The sequence below is a fragment of the Dermacentor variabilis genome, chromosome 9 (genome assembly GCF_050947875.1).
Source record: "Dermacentor variabilis isolate Ectoservices chromosome 9, ASM5094787v1, whole genome shotgun sequence".
In the NCBI taxonomy this organism is placed as follows: domain Eukaryota; kingdom Metazoa; phylum Arthropoda; class Arachnida; order Ixodida; family Ixodidae; genus Dermacentor; species Dermacentor variabilis.
Window position 1 is genome coordinate 821,161 of NC_134576.1, and position 24,084 is coordinate 845,244.

General features: G+C 48.3%; 1 protein-coding gene across 4 annotated transcripts in view; it reads left to right on the forward strand.

The window, feature by feature from the left end:
* LOC142558242 (ATP-binding cassette sub-family C member 2-like) overlaps nucleotides 1-24,084 on the forward strand; it is a 393,191-nt gene that overhangs the window by 196,015 nt on the left and 173,092 nt on the right. For all 4 annotated transcript variants that reach the window (XM_075670389.1, XM_075670392.1, XM_075670391.1 and 1 more), the window contains 2 exons: nucleotides 10,086-10,253; nucleotides 23,556-23,734. In XM_075670389.1, coding sequence (XP_075526504.1) covers nucleotides 10,086-10,253; nucleotides 23,556-23,734 — 347 coding nt within the window. The remainder of the gene's footprint in view (nucleotides 1-10,085; nucleotides 10,254-23,555; nucleotides 23,735-24,084) is intronic.

The following is a 24,084-nucleotide window of genomic DNA, read 5'->3' on the forward strand; positions in this document are numbered from 1 at the left end:
ACTAGGAATAGGCAAGAATCAGATGTATGCGTTAAGAGACAAAGCCGGCAATATCGTTACTAATATGGTAGAGATAGTTCAAGTGGCTGAGGAATTCTATAGAGATTTATACAGTACCAGTGGCACCCACGACGATTGTGGAAGAGAGAATAGCCTAGAGGAATTCGAAATCCCACAGGTAACGCCAGAAGAAGTAAAGACAGCCTTAGGAGCTATGCAAAGGGGGAAGGCAGCTGGGGAGGATCAGGCAACAGCAGATTTGTTGAAGGATGGTGCTCAGATTGTTCTAGAGAAACTGGCCACCCTGTATACGCAATGCCTCATAACCTCGAGCGTACCGGAATCTTGGAAGAACGCTAACATAATCCTAATCCATAAGAAAGGGGACGCCGAAGACTTGAAAAATTATAGACCGATCAGCTTACTGTCCGTTGCCTACAAAGTATTTACTAAGGTAATCGCAAATAGAATCAGGAACACCTTAGACTTCTGTCAACCAAAGGACCAGGCAGGATTCCGTAAAGGCTACTCAACAATAGACCTTATTCACACTATCAATCAAGTGATAGAGAAATGCGCAGAATATAACCAACCCTTATATATAGCTTTCATTGATTACGAGAAAGCGTTTGATTCAGTCGAAACCTCAGCAGTCATGGGGGCATTACGGAATCAGGGTGTAGATGAGCCATATGTAAAGATACTGGAATATATCTATAGCGGCTCCACAGCCACCGTAGTCCTCCACAAAGAAAGCAACAAAATCCCTATAAAGAAAGGCGTCAGACAGGGAGATACGATATCTCCAATGCTATTCACAGCATGTTTACAGGAGGTATTCAGAGGCCTGGAGTGGGAAGAATCGGGGATAAAAGTTGATGGAGAATACCGTAGCAACTTGCGATTCGCTGATGATATTGCCTTGCTTAGTAACTCAGGAGACCAATTGCAATGCATGCTCACTGACTGGAGAGGCAAAGCAGACGGGTGGGTCTGAAAATTAATCTGCAGAAAACTAAAGTATTGTTTAACACTCTCGGAAGAGAACAGCAGTTTACGATATGTAGCGAAGCACTGGAAGTGGTAAGGGAATACATCTACTTAGGGCAGGTAGTCACCACGGATCCGGATCATGAGACTGAAATAACCAGAAGAATAAGAATGGGCTGGGGTGCGTTTGGCAGGCATTCTCAAATCATGAACAGCAGGTTGCCACTATCCCTCAAAAGGAAAGTTTATAACAGCTGTGTGTTACCAGTACTCACATATGGGGCAGAAACCTGGAGGCTTACGAAAAGGGTTCTGCTGAAATTGAGGACGACGCAACGAGCTATGGAAAGAAGAATGATGGGTGTAACGTTAAGGGATAAGAAAAGAGCAGATTGGGTGAGGGAACAAACGCGGGTAAACGACATCTTAGTTGAAATCAAGAAAAATAAATGGGCATGGGCCGGACATGTAATGAGGAGGGAAGATAACCTATGGTCACTAAGGGTTACGGACTGCATTCCAAGGGAAGGGATGCGTAGCAGGGGGCGGCAGAAAGTTAGGTGGGTGGATGACATTAAGATGTTTGCAGGGACAACATGGCCACAATTAGTACATGACCGGGGTAGTTGGAGAAGTATGGGAGAGGCCTTTGCCCTGAAGTGGGCGTAACTAGGCTGATGATGATGATGACTGTGGTATACTTTTGCGCTGTTCCAAAGTTTTCTTCTGATATCCCGCAATCATTTTGAAAAGTCTTCTGCAATAGATAGTTGAGTGTACTTAAGTTTGTACCGCCTTTTCAGTAATGTATACTTATCTCTTTTTGTTGTAGGCTTGTCAACATGTTCAATTTCTTATAAATTTCAGCTAGATGATTTTCCCCAGTGTCTTTAATATCTGCGGTTATTTACTTTAATTGTTGACTTATTTCGGGGCAGGGATTAGTTTCGGCATCTCCGTCAAGTAATAGAAGCTTTAGTATAAGCACAGCATGTTCAAACACGACACCACACAGCCTTCGCCGTGGCAGAAAAGGAAGAATGGGTCACTGGAGCGGATACGTTTTGCGTATCACTTTCTCACCTGAGGAATGAAGACAAACGGTGGCAGCATTCCTTGAGTGCAGTCGTGCCCAACAATGTCAGCTTGTGTGTTATCGACCTTTATAGGCGGGCTGTGGGGTGGCGCTGAGCACTGGTTGCGTGCCGAGCATTCTGCGCAGGTCGCCGATGAACGTTGCAGCAGAGAATACGACGACTGAATTCTGAGGCTTTTAGGTCTCAGAACTACGATTTCATTATGAGGCACGCTGTAGTGCCCCCGGATTAACTTTGACCACCAGAACATGCTTAACTTTCCCCCAATGGTTGTGAGACGGGCGTGTTTGCATGTCGCCCCAATTGGAATGCCGCCGCCGTGGCCGGGATCTCGTGCTTAGCAGCGCAAAACCATAGTCACTAATCAACCGCGGTGGGTCTACAGCCAGACCTAAATGCAAGAAAAACACAATCAGTTTGCCGCGCCTGAGAGCAAGTGGATATATTCAAGCAATTATGAAATATTGATTACAAAGACGGCGCCGAATAAAACAACACACGAAGAAGGGGGACACGAGACAACACGTAGGCGCACTAACAACCAGCTGTCTCGTGTCCCCCTTCTTCGTGTGTTGTTTTATTCGGCGCCGTCTTTGTAATCATGCTTAACCAACTAGCCCGCCAACACATGCTCAGTTATGAAATATTGATGCCAATACAGGGCAAGGATACTGTTGCAAGCTTTCAGAATTGCGAAGGGGATGCCATCAGGGCAGCAGAATAGGAAACGTTTTGGGCGTTTAAAAATCCGTGGAGGAGCTTTCCACCAAGCGACCTAGCCCTGCATTCAAGAGGAATGCTGGGCGCTGCAGCCACATCGCCAGCCTCCAGGGAGATTGCCTGCTCTGCTCTGGTCGAGACACGCCGCCAACGCTTCCTGCTGTCGTATATTTTGCTCGCTTTAGAGTGTGGTAGAGGTTGTTGTGGTTTTCCAACACCCTGAAAATTCCGCAGCCGGAATCTGCGGTCCGTGATGCCTGACAAAGCCGATCCGACATTCCTACCGGTTTCGCTGGTCTTCATATACGTTGGTACCCAGTGTCAGCGCGCACTCAACATTTTCAACGGCACCGATGAGACAGACGTTAATTGAAGATTGGTTGGAATCGAATGAAAGAGCGAGCACCACCAACAAATCGAATGATCCCCTGAAGCTCAACAACGCCATCTTTTATTTGACGGGTGTCGCTAATACCCCGAAGCCGATTTCCTGACGTGCACAAGCTTCAAATTCAGCATCCCAGAACTTTTCGGTCGCCTTCGCGCGTGCAAGCTTCGCGTTGAACAACACCTAAAAATTCTGCATCCAAGCAAACTGGTGAAACGTTCAACAGCTTCACACAGGACGTCGTCGACGTCTACTGGCATGTCAACCCAACGATGGTGGAGGCGGACAAGGTTCGTCACACCATCAAGGGTATTTACAGACAGTCCTTTCTATACTGCTGTCAAAGAACCGTGGCACTGTTTCTCAGGTCACTGAGCATGGCCAGAGTTTCGACGAGCTCCGCCGAAAGGGTCTTCTCGCGCGGCGCCCGCCTGTATCTATCGAACTCCTCTCGAGCATGGCCACCGCTCCTGATACTGACGGACTGCTTTGCCAGGTAAAGGAGTGCCACAGTGATGAGGTGGCTCGTGAGCTTTCGTTGCTATCGTCTGCCATGCAACCACCGTCGCCTTTGCATGCCAACCGTCGCCTTTGCATGCCAACCTTCGCCAGGACATACAGGAGCAAGGACCCTATAACGTAAAACTATTCCAATATGTTTTTATTCCAATCTCCTGACATCAAATTTGCGTAACCGCCGACGCAAGCACCGAGCGGTCACCTGCAGGGCTGTCTGAACAGACCAATCAAACGCTCTTCTCGTTTATAGGAGGTAACATTTGCTTGCTTGATGAACGAATAACATTGCCTGCACTGAGTGGCTTATCTTATCTTATTACCTGACAAGAGGCGAGGAGCATGCTCAAGTGGAGAGGGATTCGATAGGGCCGAGCCACTGCAGTGAAAGTCGATAACCGGATAAAGAAGGTGGTGCCGGCCTCTGCGATTGGTCCGCTCCCCTTTACTTAGCTTGCGGTGGCTGGTCGAAAATCGCGGCGGCGTGCAACAGAAGCTTAAGAATGACGCCAAAACAGATCCGCAGCAATGAAGAGTGGGCAGAATGAGGTCGTAAACGTGCTGAAAGTGCTCGGAAACGTTACACGGTCATGCAAGTAGTTTTATTATACGCAAATAAACCCATGCTTACCAGAAGGTGCGAGTTGCCAGTGCCTGAGCGATCGGTGGCAGCCATCTTTTATTCCTTTAGGAATGGTGCAGCCTACGGCTATTCAGAAGAAAATCCAGCTTTCTTTGGCAAATTAATGCATCTTTAATGCGTAAAAAGGGATGAGGGGTGCAGACAGGACATAATACTAGAGAAGTGGACAGCACGAACGCCGACTATTACATGTTAAGTGGCGGTGGTCCAAAAATGTTTTTGATCAATCTCGGAGGGCTGATTGCAGAATTGGAATAGAAAAGTTTGGAATTGTTTTACGTTATGGCGCCCCAAGTTTGCACGGCTATGCTTTCTGACGGCGAGACTCCGCCGGTGCCGGCTCCCGTTTCCTATATCCAGGTGAATGCAGCACTCAGCTATGACGAGGCTCTCACAGGGCCACCATCTCAGGCAGGTGCCCCATTCCTATCAGCCATGCCACTGTATCCAGCTCCTCGCTTCGTTCAGCCGAGATACCCACCCAGCAGAGGACACTGGCGCACTCCCGACAACCACCTAATTTGTGTTGCACGTGGTCTACCTGGCCGCGTCGCACGATTTGCCGGCGCCGCTCGCCCTCCTACCGCCGTGACTTCGACCCTGCTCCATATGTTTCGCAGTACCCGTCCTCATCTGCATCTCGAAACCCCGACCCCATGTCTTCACACTGCGACCGCCGTTCGCCATCGCCTAGTCGCCACTCACTTTGGTCGATGTATCGTCGTCCCTCTGTGCCTGAGCAGGAAAACTGATTGCCGCAGTTCCAGAGGAAGGAACTGCTCACCAACGAAAATACCGAGGCCTCTTCCTTCTCCGACTAATTTTGTTGACTCATATGTGGACGGCGTCACTGCACTCGCCCTCGTCGACACTGGTGCGGCAGTTTCAGTTATTAGTGCCAAACTTTGTTGTTTGCTGAGAAACGTTACGACGCCACTGTCAATCGTATCATTTCGTACTGCCAGCACAGACCGCATCATGCCTGTGACTACGTGTAGTGCTCACTTTGTGATTAACGACCTCCTCTACATCGGCGAATTTTGGGCCCTGTATTCTTGTTTCCCCGATCTCAGTTTGGGTTGGGACTTTGTTTGCGCTAATAAGGCCGTCATCTACTGTTCTCATGCTCAAGTGAAATTTCAAGCGTTTTGCGACGCCCTGCTTCTTGATGCTCCTCAAGTTGAAGATAAAGTATCTGTTTCCGAAAATGTTGCACCTCCACGACACTCATCTGCCCATGCCACGGTTTCATTACGCATTGTTGCTGATTTAAGCGTCCTTTTTACGCCATCTGCCGCTTTAGTTCGATGCAATGATTTCCCGTTGCGTTTCGTTCTTTTAAAATTTCATACCACTCGTCTCCAACCAATTGTCATATTCCCCTACTTTGCTTCGTGGGGAGTGCGTTGGCCGCGTCCAGTAGGCCGACCGTGCTGCCATCATTGGCATGCCAAGGTCAAGACAAGGTCTTTAGACCTTGTCATGTTGATATGCTGCGGTATTTTAATCACCTTAATATGTGCTGTTTGTTTCAATAAAAATTTAGTGAAGAGTTGCGCTCGTCCTGTCTGCTTCTACTCTGTGTCCGTGTCACTTCGCGCTACATTCCAAGATCATGCTTCCATCGCCACTCATGAGGTCACCGGAGTGGCCTGTGACTCTCCGAAAGAGTCGGCTTTGCCGGATGTCCTAGATAGCTCCATCGCCGACACGTTCACTGTTTCCTAACGCGTCCAGCTTCTACGCCGTCTCGACAAGTTCCGTTCTTCTTTCGAGTGGCACCATGTTCTTTTAGGCCGCACCTCAGCTGTTTTTCATCGCCTTGACACGGGTACCAGTGCACCTCTCCGATAAAGATGATATCGTGTATCGGTGACGGAGCGCCGTGATATCGACCACCAAGTCGCTGACGTGCTCAAGCGCGGTGTCACTCAGCTTTTGAATAGCCCCTGGGCATCTCCAGTAGTTCTTGCTAAGATTAAGGATAGATTGATTCGATTCTGTGTCGATTACTGTGATCTCAACAATATAACTGATCAAGATGTTTACCCTCCACCAAGAATTCGTGATACCCTTGACTGCCTCCAAGGCGCGGAATTCTTCGCTTCGATCGACTTATGCTACTGGCAAGTCCCATGACACCCGAAAATCAACCTAAAACAGCCTTTGTAACACCAGATTCCATATATGAATTTCGTGTCATGCCTTTCGGGCTGTGCAGCGCCCCCGCAACATTTTAGCGTATGATGGACATCCTTTCGCATGGACTCAAGTGAAAAACGTGTATGAGCTTCTTGGATGATGTGATTTTTTCTTGCCCGATTTCCCCACCCATCTCTGTAGGATAGAGTAAGCGTTACAGGGCCTAACTGACGCCGACCTTCAACTAAACCAGAAGCAGTGCCAATTTGGCGCAAGTCAGCTCGGTGTCCTTGGCTATGTAGCATCTAAAGACGGTATTCTTGCTCACGCCACCAAGCTCCGTACAGCTGCTGATTTTCCTAAGTATTCCTGCCTAAAACATATTCGCAGCTTCCTTGGCGTCTGTTCCTGCTTTCGCCTCTACATTCGGAGTTCTGCATTCATCACCAGTTCCTTGAATCAGCTTTTCCGGAGCGACTTCCACAATTACTCCTGGTCACCTGCTTGTGGGAACGACACCTTCCAAGAGTTGCGTCGTCTACCTACCTCGCCATGAATGTTACGTCACTACGACCTTGCTGCTCCGACCGAAGTACACTCCGACGCCAGCGGCATTGGACGCGAAGCTTCGCTCGCGCAGCGCAAATCTGGATTCGACGAGTACGCTGTTGCATACGCAAGCCACACCCTCGCCAAAGCAGAGCCGAATTATTCCGTTATGGAGAAGGAATGTTTGGCACTTGAACAATTTCGACCCTACCTCTGTCCCCACCCCTCCGACGTAGTTACAGACCACCATGCGCTTTGTTGGCTTTCCACATTAAAGGATGCCTCAGGCCGATTAGCTAGGTCAGCTTTACGGTTGCAATATTTCCACGTGCCTATTCCCTACAGGTCTGAAAGCCGCCGCACCAATGCCGACGCGCGTTCCTGTTCGCCTGCGTTATATTTTCCGATTTCGTGATTGCATGTGTCAGATTTCGGTGATAATATGCGGCCTTACACTTGACAGTTGCGGCCATCTCTCTATTTTGTATTCACCTATCTTCTAACGGTCTCGAGCACCCAGATTCACATTGATCATCTCGTTATGAACGCTGTGCAAAACTGTTTACGAAAGGCTCCAAAACAATGTGTGAAGCAAAGAAAACCACTGCCTTTACTCTCCTTGTTGCTTTGCTGTCGTTCACGTATAAAGTAAAAGAATCTCACTGGGGACTATGTGAGTAAGCAGAAGCCAGTACCCACATTGTCTTTATTTCTCTTAGTGCTTTGTTGTCGTTCACGTATAAAGTCATACAATGTCACTGGTCACTGTGTGAGGAAGCATAAGTCGGTACCACCATATAGTAACATAGTATACGACAAGAGCGGACACTCCCATAGGCGCCTGCAGCCGACTTTGGCTCTCAGCGCAGCTAGCGGAATCAGCGAAACGCACTAGCCTCGAAGATGGTTGCGCACGCTGCCCGATCTCGGAGGCTCCAATTTCAGTTTCGTTTCTTGTATTTTTTTTTTTGTTACCCATACGCTTGCTTAAATCGCGTGATTTCATGCAGGCGCTTGTGCCCTTGTTTATATGTTGCGACAACGAGCGCGCAAAGGTGTTTCACTCATGTTAGTTTCATTTAATTTCGTATTTGCTGTTTCAAGCTGTAACTTAGCGTATCAATCATGCGAACTAATGAGGAAGTAGAACTTTATCGCTTATGATATTGTACGTCTAGTAACTCACGCCAAAAGGTGTATTGTAAATAAATGTGTCGTGTTCCTTAAATATAAATGAACTTGGTGCACAGCCAAGAGCACAAAAATAGCAGACAACAATTTGTTGCAGCAAGATTGCAAGAGGCAGATACATAAAAACGGGAAGAAGCAGTGAAATGCAAGTAATACAGGTGTCACACGGCGCACATTTAAACGCGATCAAGCTAATCGGATTTGAATTTCTCAGTAACGATTGGTTCTTTTGCGCAAGCTGCGCGATGGCGCCAATATTAGTCGTGAATTTCAATCCGGATCGGACTTGTTCGCGATCGCAAGTGGTCGTGTGACACCGGTATAGTGGAGAATAGTTGAAAATGAAAGGCGCGATGGCAATAACTTTGCACAAGCAAAACTTATAGAAGACGTGTTGCAACTATCCAGATAATGAAAAAGAAAACTGCAAATACACGACAGCAATTAATTTGCTTAAAATGGGATTGTTTTAGAAGAAAAAAAAATATGACGGTTTTCTCCTACTTCTGCGAAGGAAGGTGAATTGGGGTAGCAAAACTATGTGAATGGTAGCATGCCGAAATAAAATGGCTGCAAAAATATTTGAGCACGTAGCAACATCTTCATCTCGAATGTGTAAGCCAGTGTTTCCGTCATTAAAGAGCTGCAATTAAGCACTTTGTATTGGGGGCCTTCACCTGCTGTCCTCCAAGCCTTGAAATCGTCTTCAGATACTTGGAATTTCGCCCTTGAGTATGCGTGATGTCCTTTGGCTGTGCAGTGTATTTTGAAGAAATGCTGGAGATTCCTGCAATACGTAGAATGACAGAAGGTAAGCAATACTGGAGGCTTCAAAGCTATTCAATGTAGACGCTACGTTCCTTCGTATAAGCAATATTGGAGCCTGCAAAGCTTTATAATGGAGATGCTGCATTAGTTCATGCAATGTGTATATTATGTTTTTTTGTTAAGGAAGCACTGTTATAAAACCTAAGAAACGAGGAACTTTCTACGGTAACGACTCCATACACAATTAAAACATCAGAACACGTATTTTCAGCACAATGCTGAACAGCTAGCAGCGCTCGAGCGCACACAGCCTGCTACAGAGGTTAGGAGAGATAGCATTATTGCCATACTGCAAATATTGCACGTGTACCGCTTAGAAATAACTACATTTCTTTTGCAGAAGTAGAGCACCATACTTTTTCAGCAGTAGCCGCGCGTATCATAAAGCTCTCTGCCCCGAACGCCATGTGTTCATAGGCCACATTTCTTAACGAACCATTTTATTTTATTTTATAACTTCGTCATTGTATCGAAGGTGCATCGCAGCTCGGACGCTACCGCATCGCTGTTTTCGCTAGCATCACCGCTCATTGCTGCGCATAAAAAAAGAACACGAAACGAAGTCAGCGTAGCAAATGGGCAGCAGTTGTTCATGGCGGCAAGGCCGCCGTCACTCGCTCACGCGGCTAACAGTGACATAACGAAATGCGAAGAGAATAAGTCGTTAACACGCTCAAAAGAACTTGCTGTGGCCTTACCATGAAACGGCAACGAAGCAGACGCTGGCAGAAGAACCCAACAACGACGCTCACGCGCAGTTTAGACAAAGAGCCCGGCAGAGTGGTCTGACAAGGCTTCGCACATGTTGGGTCGTGCCCAGTGTTCGTGCCGCCTGTCAAGCTGCTAGCCGCAGCCGCAGCCACAGCTGCATTTTTCTTGATATGCTCTGCCAGCTAGCGGAATCGGCGAAGCTGCATAGCTCGGCCGCGAAACGGCTCGAATGTCCCCTCTTGTCGTACACTATGTTACTCTATGATACCACTGTGTTGACATACGCGGTTGCGCCTTTCAATGTTCCCAGGGCTACAACCTGAGCGGCGGCCAGAAGCAGCGCGTGTCTCTGGCCCGAGCTGCCTACCACCAGTGCAGCATCTACGTCCTCGACGATCCGCTCAGCGCCCTTGACCCGCAAGTGGGATCCAATGTCTTCAAGAAGCTTCTCGGCAAGAGCGGGATGCTCAGGGACAAAGTAAGATGGATCGAGTCAATTGCTCCCTTAGGCTTAGCGCAACGAGTAAAGTTCGAAGTGAGAAGACGTGTTAACTTTTAGCTCACTGGCTGATGGACTCGTACAATTAAGTACCTGACAATGTTAAGCGGAATGTAGCGCCCAATTCAAGTATACATCATCATCATCATCATCATCATAATAATAATAATCATCATCATGCCTGGTTAAGCCAACTGCAATGCAAAGGCCTCACCCATATTTCTCCAACTACCCCTGTCATATACTAATTGTGGCCATGTTGTCGCTGCAAACTTCTTAATCTCATCCGCCCACCTAACTTTCTGCCGCCCCCTGCTACGCTTCCATTCCCTTGGAATCCAGCCCGTAACCCTTAATGACCATCGGTTATCTTGCCTCCTCATTACATGTCTTGCCCATACCCCTTTTCTTTTTCTAGATTTCAACTAAGATGTCATTAACTCGCATTTGTTCCCTCACCCAATCTGCTCTTTTCTTACCCCTTAACGTTACACCCATCATTTTTTTTCCGTAGCTCATTGCGTCGTCAGTATACACTGATACATAAATATATCTGGCCCGACCAAAGTGGCCGTACATTAGGAGCTCCGCGAACAGGCGCCGCAATCACCGCATCTAAAAGAGGCACTTCAATTTCGCTGATGCGAATTACACTACGCGAATTTTAACCATAAAAACAACTTGGCATTGTGAAACGACATGTGTTGGTTGAAGCTCAGCATGAGCTGTTCGGGTAGCAACCGCAGCGCTTCATATTTGCCTCTGCGAACTTGCACTCCTGCATCAGATTTAAATAGTGTATCATCGATATTACGCACTTGTTTGACTACAAATGATAATACAACCTTGGCGCGACTTAAGCAGAAGGCCGAAGGATGGAAGGAAGCGAAAACAAGTGATTCACAAGACACAAAAGCGTCTAGGAACTGGCGCGTTTAGCGATACCGCAAGCATGTATAAAGAATTATGCGGTTTTACGTGCCAAAACCACTTTCTGGTTATGAGGCACGCCGTAGTGGAGGACTCCGGAAATTTCGACAACCTGGGGTTCATTAACGTGCACCTAAACCTGAGTACACGGGTATTTTCGCCCCCATCGAAAACCGGCCACTGTGGCAGGGATTCGGTCCCGAAAACTGGTGCTGAGCCGCCTGGCACCATAGCCACTGAGCAACCGCCGCGGGTAAGCATGTATAGTGTCGCAGCACATAGATGGCGTTGTTGCTTGAAGACAGCTATCACGTACGTACTTTCTCAATATTGTCACGTAGTGGTGACGTTGAAGGACACAGTAGCAATACTGTGAAAGAAAAAAACTAACTTTTATTGGGCGAACCTGCGCCCACAAAACCGGCTGCATTTAGAGCACGACGACAGCGGCAACCACGGTCGGCGGTGGTCGAAAATCTGATCCGCGGGTCTAGTGCGTCGGCTTTTATACAGCAGTCGTCGAATGTTCCAAACAAATCACTGGTACCCGCGTGTCTTCCACAAAGTTCTACACCATTAGCGTCACGCGAAGAAATCAGATAACACAAGGCTCGGCGGCAACAGACACCGGATAGAAGCATCGATAACATTTCAGAAATTTTTGATACATGCAGGCACGTCCCGCGCTGTGCGATAACATTTGTTAGGCGGCGAAACGTGGTCGCCCGATAAAGATAAGTACACGTGTCATTACCCCTCTCTTAAGAAGCATCGCCCCGATGCAGCAAACAAACGAAAGTAATAAAGAGAAGCACTCGTAGCAACCAAAATAACAAAATATGGAAGTTCGTCAGCGTCCGTAAAAGGGTTTAAGTCGCACCACGTGGACCACTTCAGATCGTGCGTGGCACCGCTGTGAATGCGGAATGCTGTCTGGCAAGACCTCATAGTCCAGTGCGCCAATACGTCGGAGGACATTGTAGGGCCCGAAATAGCGTGGCAGTAGTTTCTCACTCATTCTTTGTCGGTGTATCGGGGTCCAAACCCGAACACCGTCACTGGGTTGGTACTCGACGAAGCGTTGTAGGAGGTCATAGTGCCGGCCGTCCTTAAGCTGCTGGTTCTTGATCCGTAGGCGGCCGAGCTGTCGGGCTTCTTCGGCGCGCTGGAGATAGGTAGCGACGTCAAGATTCTCTTCGTCGGTCACGCCCGGCAGCATGGCGTCGAAAGTGGTTGTCTGGTTCCTGCCGTAAACCCGCTTGAATGGCGTGATCTGCATTCTTTCTTGCACTGCCGTGTTGTAAGAGAAGGTTACGTACGGTAGGACCGCGTCCCACGTCTTGTGCACGACGTCGACATAGATTGCTAATGTGACGGCGAGGGTCTTATTCATGCGCTCCGTGAGACTATTCGTCTGCGGGTCGTAGGCAGTTGCCCTCCTGTGGCTTGTATAGCTGTATTGCAGAATGGCTTGGGTCAACTCTGCTGTAAACGCTGTTCCTCTGTCGGTGATGGTGAATTCTGAGGCACCATGTTCCAGCAGGATGTTCTCGACGTAATATTTCGCCACTTCGGCTGCGCTGCCTTTCGGTAGAGCTTTAGTTACAATGAAGCAGGTGAGATAGTCCGTTGCCATGATGATCCATTTATTTCCGGATGTTGACGCCGGAAATGGTCCCAACAAATCCATCTCGATCTGCTTAAATGGTCGGCAAGGGGGTTTGATCGGCTGTAGTATTCACGCTGGCCTTGTCGGTGCCGTCTTGCGTCGCTGACAGTCTCGGCATGTCTTAACGTAACGGGCGACGTCGGCGGTCAGACGCGGCCAGTAATACCTTTCCTGTATCCTCGGCAGCGTTCGGGAGAATCCGAGGTGCCCAGTGGTTGCATTGTCATCTAGGGCGTGCGGTACTTCTGGACGTAGCGCTGACGGAACAACAAGGTAGCTGGCGCGGACTGGTGAGAAGTTCTGCTTCACGAGCAGGTTGTTTTGTAACGAGACTGAAGACAACCCACGATTAAATGCCCTAGGGACAACGTCGGTGTTCCCTTCCAATTTCTCGACGAAGCCGCTTAGCTCCGGGTCTGCTCGTTGCTGTTTATGAAGGCTTCCGCGCTTATTATTACGAGGAAGGCGTCGTCGTCCTCGTCGTCTTGCGGCGGGGGATCGATGCGGGCGCGTGATAGGCAGTCAAGCGTCCGAGTGTTTTCATCCGAATTAGTAGATTACAGTGACGCAATATTCTTGCAGTCTGAGGCGCCACCACGCCAGCCTGTCTGAAGGTTCCTTTAAGTTAACTAGCGAACACAACGCGTGATGGTCGCTCAGGACTTTGAATGGCCTGCTAGGTGAGGGCCATTCCATTTCAGTCATAGAATAATTACCTTCCGCTTTTGACAGCAACCGGTTAGCAAAAGATATCACCCGTTCAAGTCCGTCTTTCTTCTGGACTACGATGGCACCGAGGCCTAGGCTACTGGCGTCAGTGTGGATTTCGGTTTCAGCATCTTCGTCGAAGTGTGCTAGTACCGGCGTCGACTGCATGCGTCGTTTGAGTTCTTGAAATGCGTCGGCCTGCGGCGTTTCCCACTTGAACTCAACATCACATTTGGTCAGATGTGTTAGCGGCTCAGCGATGCGTCACAAGTCCTTCACAAAGCGCCTGTAGTAGGCACACATGCCAAGGAATCTACGCACTGCCTTCTTGTTCATGGGCGGGGGGAACTTTGCGATTGCAGCTGTTTTCTGCGGGTCGGGGCGTACTCCAGATTTGCTCATGACGTGGCGTAGAAACAGAAGCTCATCAAGCGAAGCGGAATTTTTCCGGCTTCAGAGGTAACCCTGATGATTTGGTGGCCTCTAGTACTGTCGCAAGCCGCCTAAGGTGATCGTCGAAATTTCCGGCGAAGACGACGACGTCCTCCAAGTAAACAAGACACGTCTGCCACTTCAGTCCTGCTAATACCGTGTCCAAGGCGCGCTGGAACGTTGCAGGCGCCAAGCACAGTCCGAATGGCACGACCTTGAACTCGAAGAGTCCGTCTGGGGTGATAAAGGCGGCCTTTCCGCGATCTCTCTTGTCGACTTCTTTTTGCCAGTAGCCAGACTTGATGTCTATCGATGGCATTTAGCGTTGCAGAGCCGATCCAATGTCTCGTGTATCCGTGGCAGGGGGTATACGTCCTTCTTCGTGTTCTGCGGTCGACGATAATCGACGCAAAAACGTAGGGTTCCGTCCGTTTTCTTCACCAGGACAACAGGAGATGCCCACGGGCTTTTCGAAGGCTGGATGATGTCGTCGCCGGGCATTTCTTCGACTTGTTGCCTAATAGCTTCACGTTCTCGCGTCAAAACTCGGTAAGGGCTCTGGCGGAGTGATTGAGCGCCCTCTTCGGTTATTATGCGATGCTTTTCAACCGGTGTTTGTCGAATCCTCGATGACGTCTAAAAGCATTCTTTGTATTGTCGGAGAAGACTTTTGAGCTGTAGGTGCTTGCTCATGGGGAGACATGGATTTACGTCGAAGTCTGGTTTGGGGACTATGATCGGCGGGGTAGAGGCGGCTGAATCGGAGGGGATAAAGTATTTGCTCGTTTCCAGAATTTCCTCGATGTACGCGATTGCCTTGTCCTTTCTGATGTGCTTGAAATCTTTGCTGAAGTTGGTTAGCATCACTTTCGCTTTCCCTCCGTGGAGTCGAGCGATCCCTCTTGCGACGCAGATTTCATGGTTTAGCAGTAGATGTTGGTTGGCCTCGATGACGCCCTTACGTCAGCGGGTGCTTCGGTGCCGATGGAAATAACAATGCTGGAGCGCGGCGGGATGCTCACTTAATCTTCGAGCACACTCAAGGTGCGGTGACCACGAGAGATCTCCAGTGGTATAGCTTGATCTTGCGACAGCGTTATCTAGTTCGACTTCAGGTCGATGATTCGGCCGCGTTGGTTCAGGAAGTCCATGCCGAGAATGACGTCTCGTGGACACTGTTGGAGGATAACGAAGGTGGCAGGGTAGGTCCGGCCATGAACGGTAATTCTTGCCGTGGAGATTCCAGTCGGCGTAATGAGGTGCCCTTCAGCGGTCCGAATTTGAGGGCCCTCCCATGCCGTCTTAACCTTCTTCAATTGAGCGGCGATTTATCCAGTGATGACGGAGGAATCGAAGCCTGTGTCGACTAAGGCGGTGCCTGCGTGGCCGTCGAGAAACACGTCGAGGTCGGTGGTTCTTTTTCTTGCGTTACAGTTAGGTCTTGGCGTCAGATCACGGCTGCCTCGCGTTGACCTGTGGATGGAACATCGCGTCGTGAGGTCGTCTTTCATCAGCGTGTTCTTTGCTGCCAGGCTTCGTCGGGACAGTGGTGTGTCGTCGTTGTTATATCGTAGAGATAGTCTTTACGGCGTCTTCGTCGGCGGCGGAGGATCTTCGTCAGTTCGACGAGGAGCAACCGCACCTCCATCGGTTACTGCTTTTAGTTTTCCGTATATGGGCTGACGGACCGACACCGGGCTAGACCAGTGTATGGTCGGCACTGCGGCGACAAGTAGTGGCCTGGTGACAGCGAACGGGCTGGTCCTCGAGGGCTCCACTGAGTGGCGGCGAGGTAGTCGGCGATATCGCGAGGTCGTTCGCCCTCGTTCGCCCTCGCGAACCCTCGGAGTCCCATCGGCCGGTATGCACATCGGTGGTAGATGTGACCCGCATCTCCGCAGCGGGATGAGCGGGCGGTGGTCAGGAACGCGCCAAACGTCTGTCTTTCTCTGCTACCTGCTCTGGGCGATGGGTGGACGTACTGGCGGGGGTGGCTGTGGTCGACGGAATTGCGGCCTCACAGGGCCCTGGCGCGGTCGTGGAGGGGGACCTTGACGGTGGGCGATGACGGCGTAGGTCATCGCTTTTGGCTGGGGCTGCGATGATTGTGGTTGCACCTCGGAAAGTCCAAGCGATTGCTGGACTTCTTCTTTGACGATTGAGGTGATTGAGGTCACTTGGGGTTGCTGCGAAGGGAAGATCTTCTTAAGCTCTTCTCGTTCGACTGCCCTGATAGTCTCGCGCAGGTCGTTGGTGGCCAATGAGTGAACCCCGGCATAGTTTGTTGACTTGGTGGGGCGGTCGAATTGCCCGATCCGCATTTCCAGTGTCTTCTCGATGCTCGATGCTCGAAGCGCGAAGAAACTCGTCGACGGTCTTCGGTGGCCTTCTAACCATTCCGGCGAAAAGTTCCTCCTTTACACCACGCATCAGTAGGCGGACTTTCATCTCCCCGGACATTTCTGGGTCGGCGTGGGGGAAAAGACGCCTCATTTCCTCCGTGAAGACCGCGCTCGTCTCATTCGTCAGCTGTGCTCTGGTCTCTAGTAGTGCTTGGGCTCGCTCTTTTCGCACGATGCTTGTAAATGTTTGCAGGAAGCCGCTTCGGAACAGGTCCCACGTCGTCAAGACGGCTTATAGATTCTCGTGCCACATCAAGGTGGTGTCCTCCAATGCGAAAAAAACATGTCGAAGTTTGTAGTCACTGTTCTAGCTGTTAAAAGCAGCGACCCTCTCGTACGTCTCAAGCCAGGTTTCCGGGTCCTCGAATGTTGAACCGCGGAAAGTCGGAGGCCCCCTGGGCTGCTGCAGCACGATGGGGGACGGGGGCGCTACCCTTTGGGTTTACTGGGTGACCATCTTCCTGGTCGTCTAAGGCAGAAGTCCGGCGGCAGTCCTTGCAGCCAGCGAATACCTTCCTGGTTTTTGGCGACATTGGTGTTGTCTTCCGCGTGCGGGCTTGGGTTACGACTTTGTGGGGGCGCCCACTGCATGAACGCAAAGCACCTCCACCAGTTGTTGCGTGGTGGTGACGTTGAAGAACATAGTAGCAATACTGTGAAAGACAAAACTAACTTTTATTGGGCGAACCTGTACCCACAAAACAGGCTACACTTATAACACAACGATAGCAGCGAACACAGTTGGCGATCGTCGAAAATCTTATGCGCGGGTCAAGCGCATCGGCTTTTATACAGCACTCGTCGAATGTTCCAGACTAATCGCTGGGACCCGCGTGTCTTCCACAAAGTTCTACACCAATCGCGTTACGCAATAAAATCGGATAACACAAGGTTCGGCGACAACAGACAGCGGAGAGAAGCATCGTTAACATACTAGAAACTTCCGATACATGTACGCGCATCCCGCGCTGTGCAATAACATTTGTTAGGCAGTGAAACGTGGTCGCCCGATAATGATAGGCAAGTGCACGTGTCAATATTGTACCGGCTATCTCGTTCACCGGCCGCGCTCGCTCAGTGGGCATGGCGTTTCTATGCAGAGACATAGGTTCAATTTACGACCGCATTTCGATAGGACAGAAATTCAACGACGTTCTTGTACTTTCATTTTCTACAGAACCCAACGTGGTCCACAATATTCCAGAGCCCTCTACTTTAGCGTCCATCATGACCCACTGTGAAGTTCCAGGGCATGAAACCCAATAATTTCAGAATTTCACAGTCGTGTCCGCTGAGAGCAACCTTCATTTGCAAAAGAAAAGTTGTGTGTATGAGTCCATGCCTTGCCATCGGACAGAGCGAACTTTTCCTGGAAGATATTGATAGTTTACATGACAGTTCACATTGATCTCCACTATCGTTTCGTGGTACGAAACTGCATATAGAGCTCATGACGGCGAAAGCAGCTCCCAAGGCATGAGGCCAACCAGAGTACGTAACCAATAACTTTTTCTCGTGGCGGGGGTGGGGGATGGTATTTACACCGAAGTATCCGTGGGAAGGGGGCATGTCCAGTGCGTTCCCCTGCTCACTATTGCGGCTAACAGCAGCGCCAAAGTTGGCAAGACGTCTCGCTATTGTAACCGCACTAGCAAACATCCAGCGGGTCTTGAACTAGGTAGTAACAGATTAACACTGACTACTGTAAGAAGTTGGAAAAAAACTCGAGACCCTGATAAGATTAAGGCTTTTAAAGTGTTTCTAAATAAACTGACGGCGGAAATACGCAGTACACGTGATCAATATCTTTTTAACCAGTTTTGCTGCTCGATGAATACGTCGGATGAAGTATGGAAGACATTGAATGGGCTTCTAACCAGATCTACAGGTCCAACCCCAGTAACAAAATTTCATACTCAAGACAAGAAACTCACAGGCACTGATTTAGCAAACGCATTCAACAGCTGCTTCACAGAGATAGCTAGTAATTTCATTGATTCTAATACTTTTCATATAAGAAACGAGAAGTCAATGTTCTTAACACCAACATCAAAATCAGAGGTCATGTCGGTTTTCATGGCGCTAAATAATAGGAAATGTTGTGACGCAGAGTTGTGATAAAACCGGTCAAGTTTGTGATAGGAGACATAGCATAGTGTTTAGCTCACATATATAACCTTTGCTTATCTCAAGGAACATTTCCGGGGCAATGCAACTCGCCAAAGTGAGCGTATTGCACAAAAAATGCAGTAAGAATCATTTTATAAATTTTAGACCAGTATCTATGCTACCAGTTTTCTCAAAAGGATTTGAAATAGTGGTTCTCACTAGAATAACAAATTTTAGCGAACAATGCAATAACATTCACGGCGCGCAGTAAGGCTTCCGGAAATATCGATCAACAGAAATGGCACTGTTAGAACATAAAGAATTTATCCTGCAATCGCTTGAATATAAAGAAGTAGCCCTTGGAATATACGTGGATTTTACGAAAGCTTTTGGTTATTTAAATCACTCTATCTTGTTAAAGAAACTTGAAATGCACGGATTCCGCAGAACCGTTGTATCACTACTGACGTCCTACCTTAGTGAGCGCAAGCAGTACGCGTATTTAAATGGCTGCTCTTCTAATATATTACCAATTTCTGCAGGCGTTCCTCAAGAGAGTATTTTGAGCACATTTTTGCTTAACTGATATTTGAGAGACATTGTTAACGTCGATCCTATGGTGAAATTTGTCATTTATGGAGATGATGTGACACTGCTATTCTCTGCAGAAAATACGGATGAGCTGATTCTAAGGGCGAACAGAACGCTTGTGGAATTAGATACATGGACGCAACTTAACAAATTGAAAATAAACATTAGTAAAATGAAGGCTGTCATTTACAGTGCGAAAAACTAGAAAATTTACATTACCTCAGACATTAGGCTGCAAAACTCAAAGGTAGAACTAGTAAGCGCATTTAAAATACTTGGAGTGTATTTCAGTGAAAATATGACCTGGGACATCCATATCGACCACGTTGTGTCAAAACTGTCTCGCATTGTTGGATTGACATACGCCAACAGATACATTCTACCGAAAAAGGTTAAGCTTCTATTGTACAATGCGCTATTCTACTCACATATGAAATATCGCCAATTAGTTTGGGGGAACACCACAAAAGGTAATTTGCAAGGATTCATGATATTACAAAAAAAATTTTATGAAATATTGAAAACGTCCCCATGAGTCACCCTTCCCACCCTCTGTTCTTGCAGTACTGTATAATAAAAATAGACGAGCTGTATCCGCATTTCCAGTGTTCACGTTATAAGCTTGAAGTAAAAAGTAACAGCTGTTCCCTACTACGGTTGGCATCGCTTTCTAAAAGGACCACACCTTATGAGAATCGTAACATAGCCATGGCTAATCAAAACTTGCATTTGCTAAACTTCTGCCATAACAACGCTTTCACCGCCGAAACAGCATCGAACCAGAAACTGAAATTGTTTCTTCTGTGGCAAAGGTCCTTTCCCATGATAGAATTTCATGTGTTTTTTTTCATATCTGCGCATGTCGCTATAAGCATTGCAATGTACCAATGTACTGTTTCCTACTACACAAATGTGTGCCGTGTTATTCTTCGTCCTTTCCTTCATTATGTACCGATTTTTTGCTTGCAGTTTTCTCATGTTTGTGCGTTTCCTTTAACATTGGTCTATAACGCAATTAACAAACTTTTTATTTCTATATTTACTTATTCTCACTGTTATCGACGAGTTATTGCTGCATTACTATTACTATTTGTTGGTGGTTTTTATGTTGCCATGTGAAAAGTGTTCTGTTTCTTCGATTTTGTACTCTGGGGAGCTGGGAACTAGTCAAGCTGGCTTGTCAGCTTTTTTCCCGCACTCACTCACTGCATGAGTGAAATAAAGATTATTATTATTATTATTATTATTATTATTATTATTATTATTATTACTATTATTATTATTATTATTATTTCAAGCCATTATGTAAGGTACTGCAGCATTATTTTTTGGTGAGAAGTCCGCTGTTTCAGAATGCGCAAGCAGCAATAATGAAATAAGCGTCACAGCCATGCCACGATTCCATGCCCCGCCGATGAAGTGCCGCTCTGGTTTTTTTGAAGCCCAATGCTGTCGCCGTCTTCAACAAATACCCAATGTTGGCAGCTCGACCACAGCTATAGGTACCATTGAGACAGCGCTGAGCGCTTTTCAAGACTTTTGGCTCTTGCAGACAGGGTTGGAAGAGCTGTACTCGTGTCGGTCGGGGACAGTGTTCCGGGGGTGAAAGGTGCTGCAGAACCATATTTAGAGACAAGTCGGCTGTTTCGGGGTGCGCAGGCCGGAATAAGGAAAAAATTGGAGGACGCTCCAGCTTCGCCTTCAAGAGTGGAATGCGATAGCGTTATCGCACCCCGTTCGCACCGCCCACTCATTCGCTCGGCATGATCTTGACGAGACGAGGGGGAGAAGCGGGCGAGTGCCACGCCACCTGTCGGGGCAGTGCCGTACATTGCGAGGAGGGGGTCTTGCGTGTTGCCGCAAGATGGCTCTACGTGTGCGCCAAGCGCAGAAGAAATGTCGCGGAAACGTACTTCGCTGCTCGTTTAACTGCGACTTCTGTAATTTACATGCCCATAATCATAGAGTTTCTCACTATAACACCTAGAGGGTAATCTGGCGCCACCGTCTATGGGAGTTTCTTAAGGGGGCACCGTGCCGTCATGGGAATGATGGTATATGTGTCTGCGAGGCTCGTGTTGGCTGGTGTTGTAAGAGGCTTCGTCTAAAATCTGGATATGGCTACGCAAATAACGCGTTCTCAAACTAAAATCTTCATAAAATGTTTCCATTCACGCATCTTACATCTTTACTCACCCACGATGCATGACCAAGCGAAGAAAAGCAAGAACAGACGACCAACTGTTTCAAAGCGAGCGCGAACCTTGTCGTCTGTCCTCCAACTTTAGCGGCCCGCTGATACTTCTTACGTAACATGTAGTCGTACACACAATAACAAGTTCTCATAGTTAAACAAAACATGTTTTCGCGTAATAATAAAGCTAAAACAGCTTTTCATGTGCTGTTCTAGTAGAAAATGAATCATTGTGTCAGACGGAACGGTACTTGCCAAGCGCGTCTTCAAGGTGTCCTGTCTCTACGAGAACGATGCCAATCCGAATCCACAATAAACCGGCATTCCCATGCATACCACAGCGCAGCAGCGCCAGATTTCCCTCTAGGTAATGTAGTGAGAAACTCTATGCCCATAATTACCGATATACACCGCAGTATAACTTTCTACGGCAAGTTTATAAGGCAACACCGCATTCAGTAGAGGCGCCTTGGTTCCCCTTTGAGCCATCGAACCCATGGCGGAGTGGTAACGTCCCCGTCTCACACTCCGGAGACCCCGGTTCGATTCCCACCCAGCCCATCTTGAAAGCGGTTTATATTTATCAATTGCCTTCCGTGATTTTTCGCTCACGGCCAATGCCGCCGACGCCGATGACACCGGATTTTCTGCGACACGAGCTCCTTAACGATGTCCCGTTAATAAGGGCCACCACCATGCCGCAGTTCTATGCCCCGCTGAAGAAGTGCCGTTCTGGTTCTTTTTAATACAAATGCTATCGCCGTCGCCAGCAGCTCGCCAGCAGCAAAAGGTCCCACTGAGACAGCGCCGGGCAGATTCGTAGACCTTCGGCTCTGGCAGACAGGCTTGGCAGAGCTGCACTCATGTCGATCAGGCACACAGTTCCGGTGGTGCATGGTGCTGCAGCGTCATTCTTTGGAGAGTAGTCCGGTGTTCCAGGCTGCGCAAGCAGGGGCCCTATAAACCTACATAAAGCTATTCCAATATGTCTTTATTCCATTCTACTAGCATGAAACTTGCGCAACCACCGACGCAAGCATCGGGCGGTCACCCTTACTGTTGTCCGAACAGACCAATCAAACACTCTGGATCATAGGAGGTCACTTTTGTTTGTTTGAAAAACGAATAACATGGCCTACGCTGAGCAGCTTCTCGTATCTAATTGGCTTACAAGAGGCGAGGAGCATGCTGAAGAGGAGGGGGATTCGATGGGGCCGAACCACTGCACTGGAAATCGATAACCGGATGAAAAGAGTGGTGCCGGTGTCTGCGATTGGTCCAGTTTCCCTTACTTAGCTTACGGTGGCTCGTCGACAATCGCGGCGGCATGCAACGGAAGCTTAAGAATGACGCTAAAATGGATCCTCAGCAAAGAAGAGTTGGCAGAACGAGGTCGTAAACGTGTCGAAAGTGCTCAAAAACGTTACACGGTCACGCAAGAAGTTTTATTATACGAAAATTAACCCATGCTCCCCGGCAGCTGCGAGTTGCCAGTGCCTGAGCGATCGGCGGCAGCCATCTTTTATTTCTTTCGGAACAGTGCAGCCTACGGCTATTCAGAAGAAAATGCTGTTTTCTTCGGCATATTATAGCATCTTTAATGCGTAACAAAGAGATGAGGCGTGCAGACAGGACACAAGAGTAGAAAAGTGGACAACACGAACGCCGACTAAAATAAGTTAGGTGGGGGTGGTCCAAAAATATTTTTGACCAATCCCAGAGATTGCAGAATCGGAATAGAAAGGTTTGGAATAGTTATACATTATAGCGCCCCAGCAATAATGAACTAAGGGTCACCACCACGCCATGTTTCCATGGCCCCACGATGAAAGGCCACTCTGGTTCTTTCGAAGCTGAATGCTGTCGCCGTCGCCACCAAACACCCAATGTTGTTCGCTCTACCAGAGCAAGCAACTTCTGCGCACATCTCCATCACAGTTGATAGATATTAGTTGAAGAAGCTTTTAGCTAACATTGTACAACTAAGCCATTTTGCTGAACGACTTGGCTTGTGTTTTTTTTTTCGTAGTGAACGTAACCACTCGCCGCTGTAAAGTCGTTTGGCCCTGCGAGGGCAAACTGGACAGACAGACCGACAGATAAATATATAAATACATAAACAAATATTTAAATGAATAAATAATTAAAAGGATTGTGCTGAAAATGACAAAATGAGCGCTTGCACATCTCGAAATGTTTTGTGTTTCGGGGCATCTTTTGGAGCCACCCTTTCGAACACCGTCCAGACCCGGCTGCTGGTGACCAACCAGGGTTACCTCTTGGAGCACGTCGACCAGCTCTACCTGATGCACGGAAAGGCGGGCATTTCATACAGCCGCCATTCGGAGCTGCTGAAAGACCCAAGGGCACCAGCTACCCTAACGCTCGGAACCCCAGGCACAGCAGCCCTGGATCAGGAGAAAACGTGAGTCAGAGGATGTCTGTACGTGATAAATTGCAAATGAAAGACTTGATCAGAATGGTACCGCATCACTGAGTTATATTCGGCAGCTGGAACACCATTCGCATAGAACTCAATTGGCCTTGAGGAGGCTGGTAACAGGCACAAACCACACATTCTCAACATGACTATTCACAGATAGAGTGCCTACGGTGCGAATATGAGCCTAAAGTTGAAAACACCCGCTACGCCCACCAAAATTGTTTAACAAAAAAAAAAGAGAGACTTCTGGCCCCCTCGCGGGAGCCTTGTTCACAAATATGTGAACACGTTTTGTTCATGCAGCGCACTGCCCCCAAGGTTAATCTTATGCG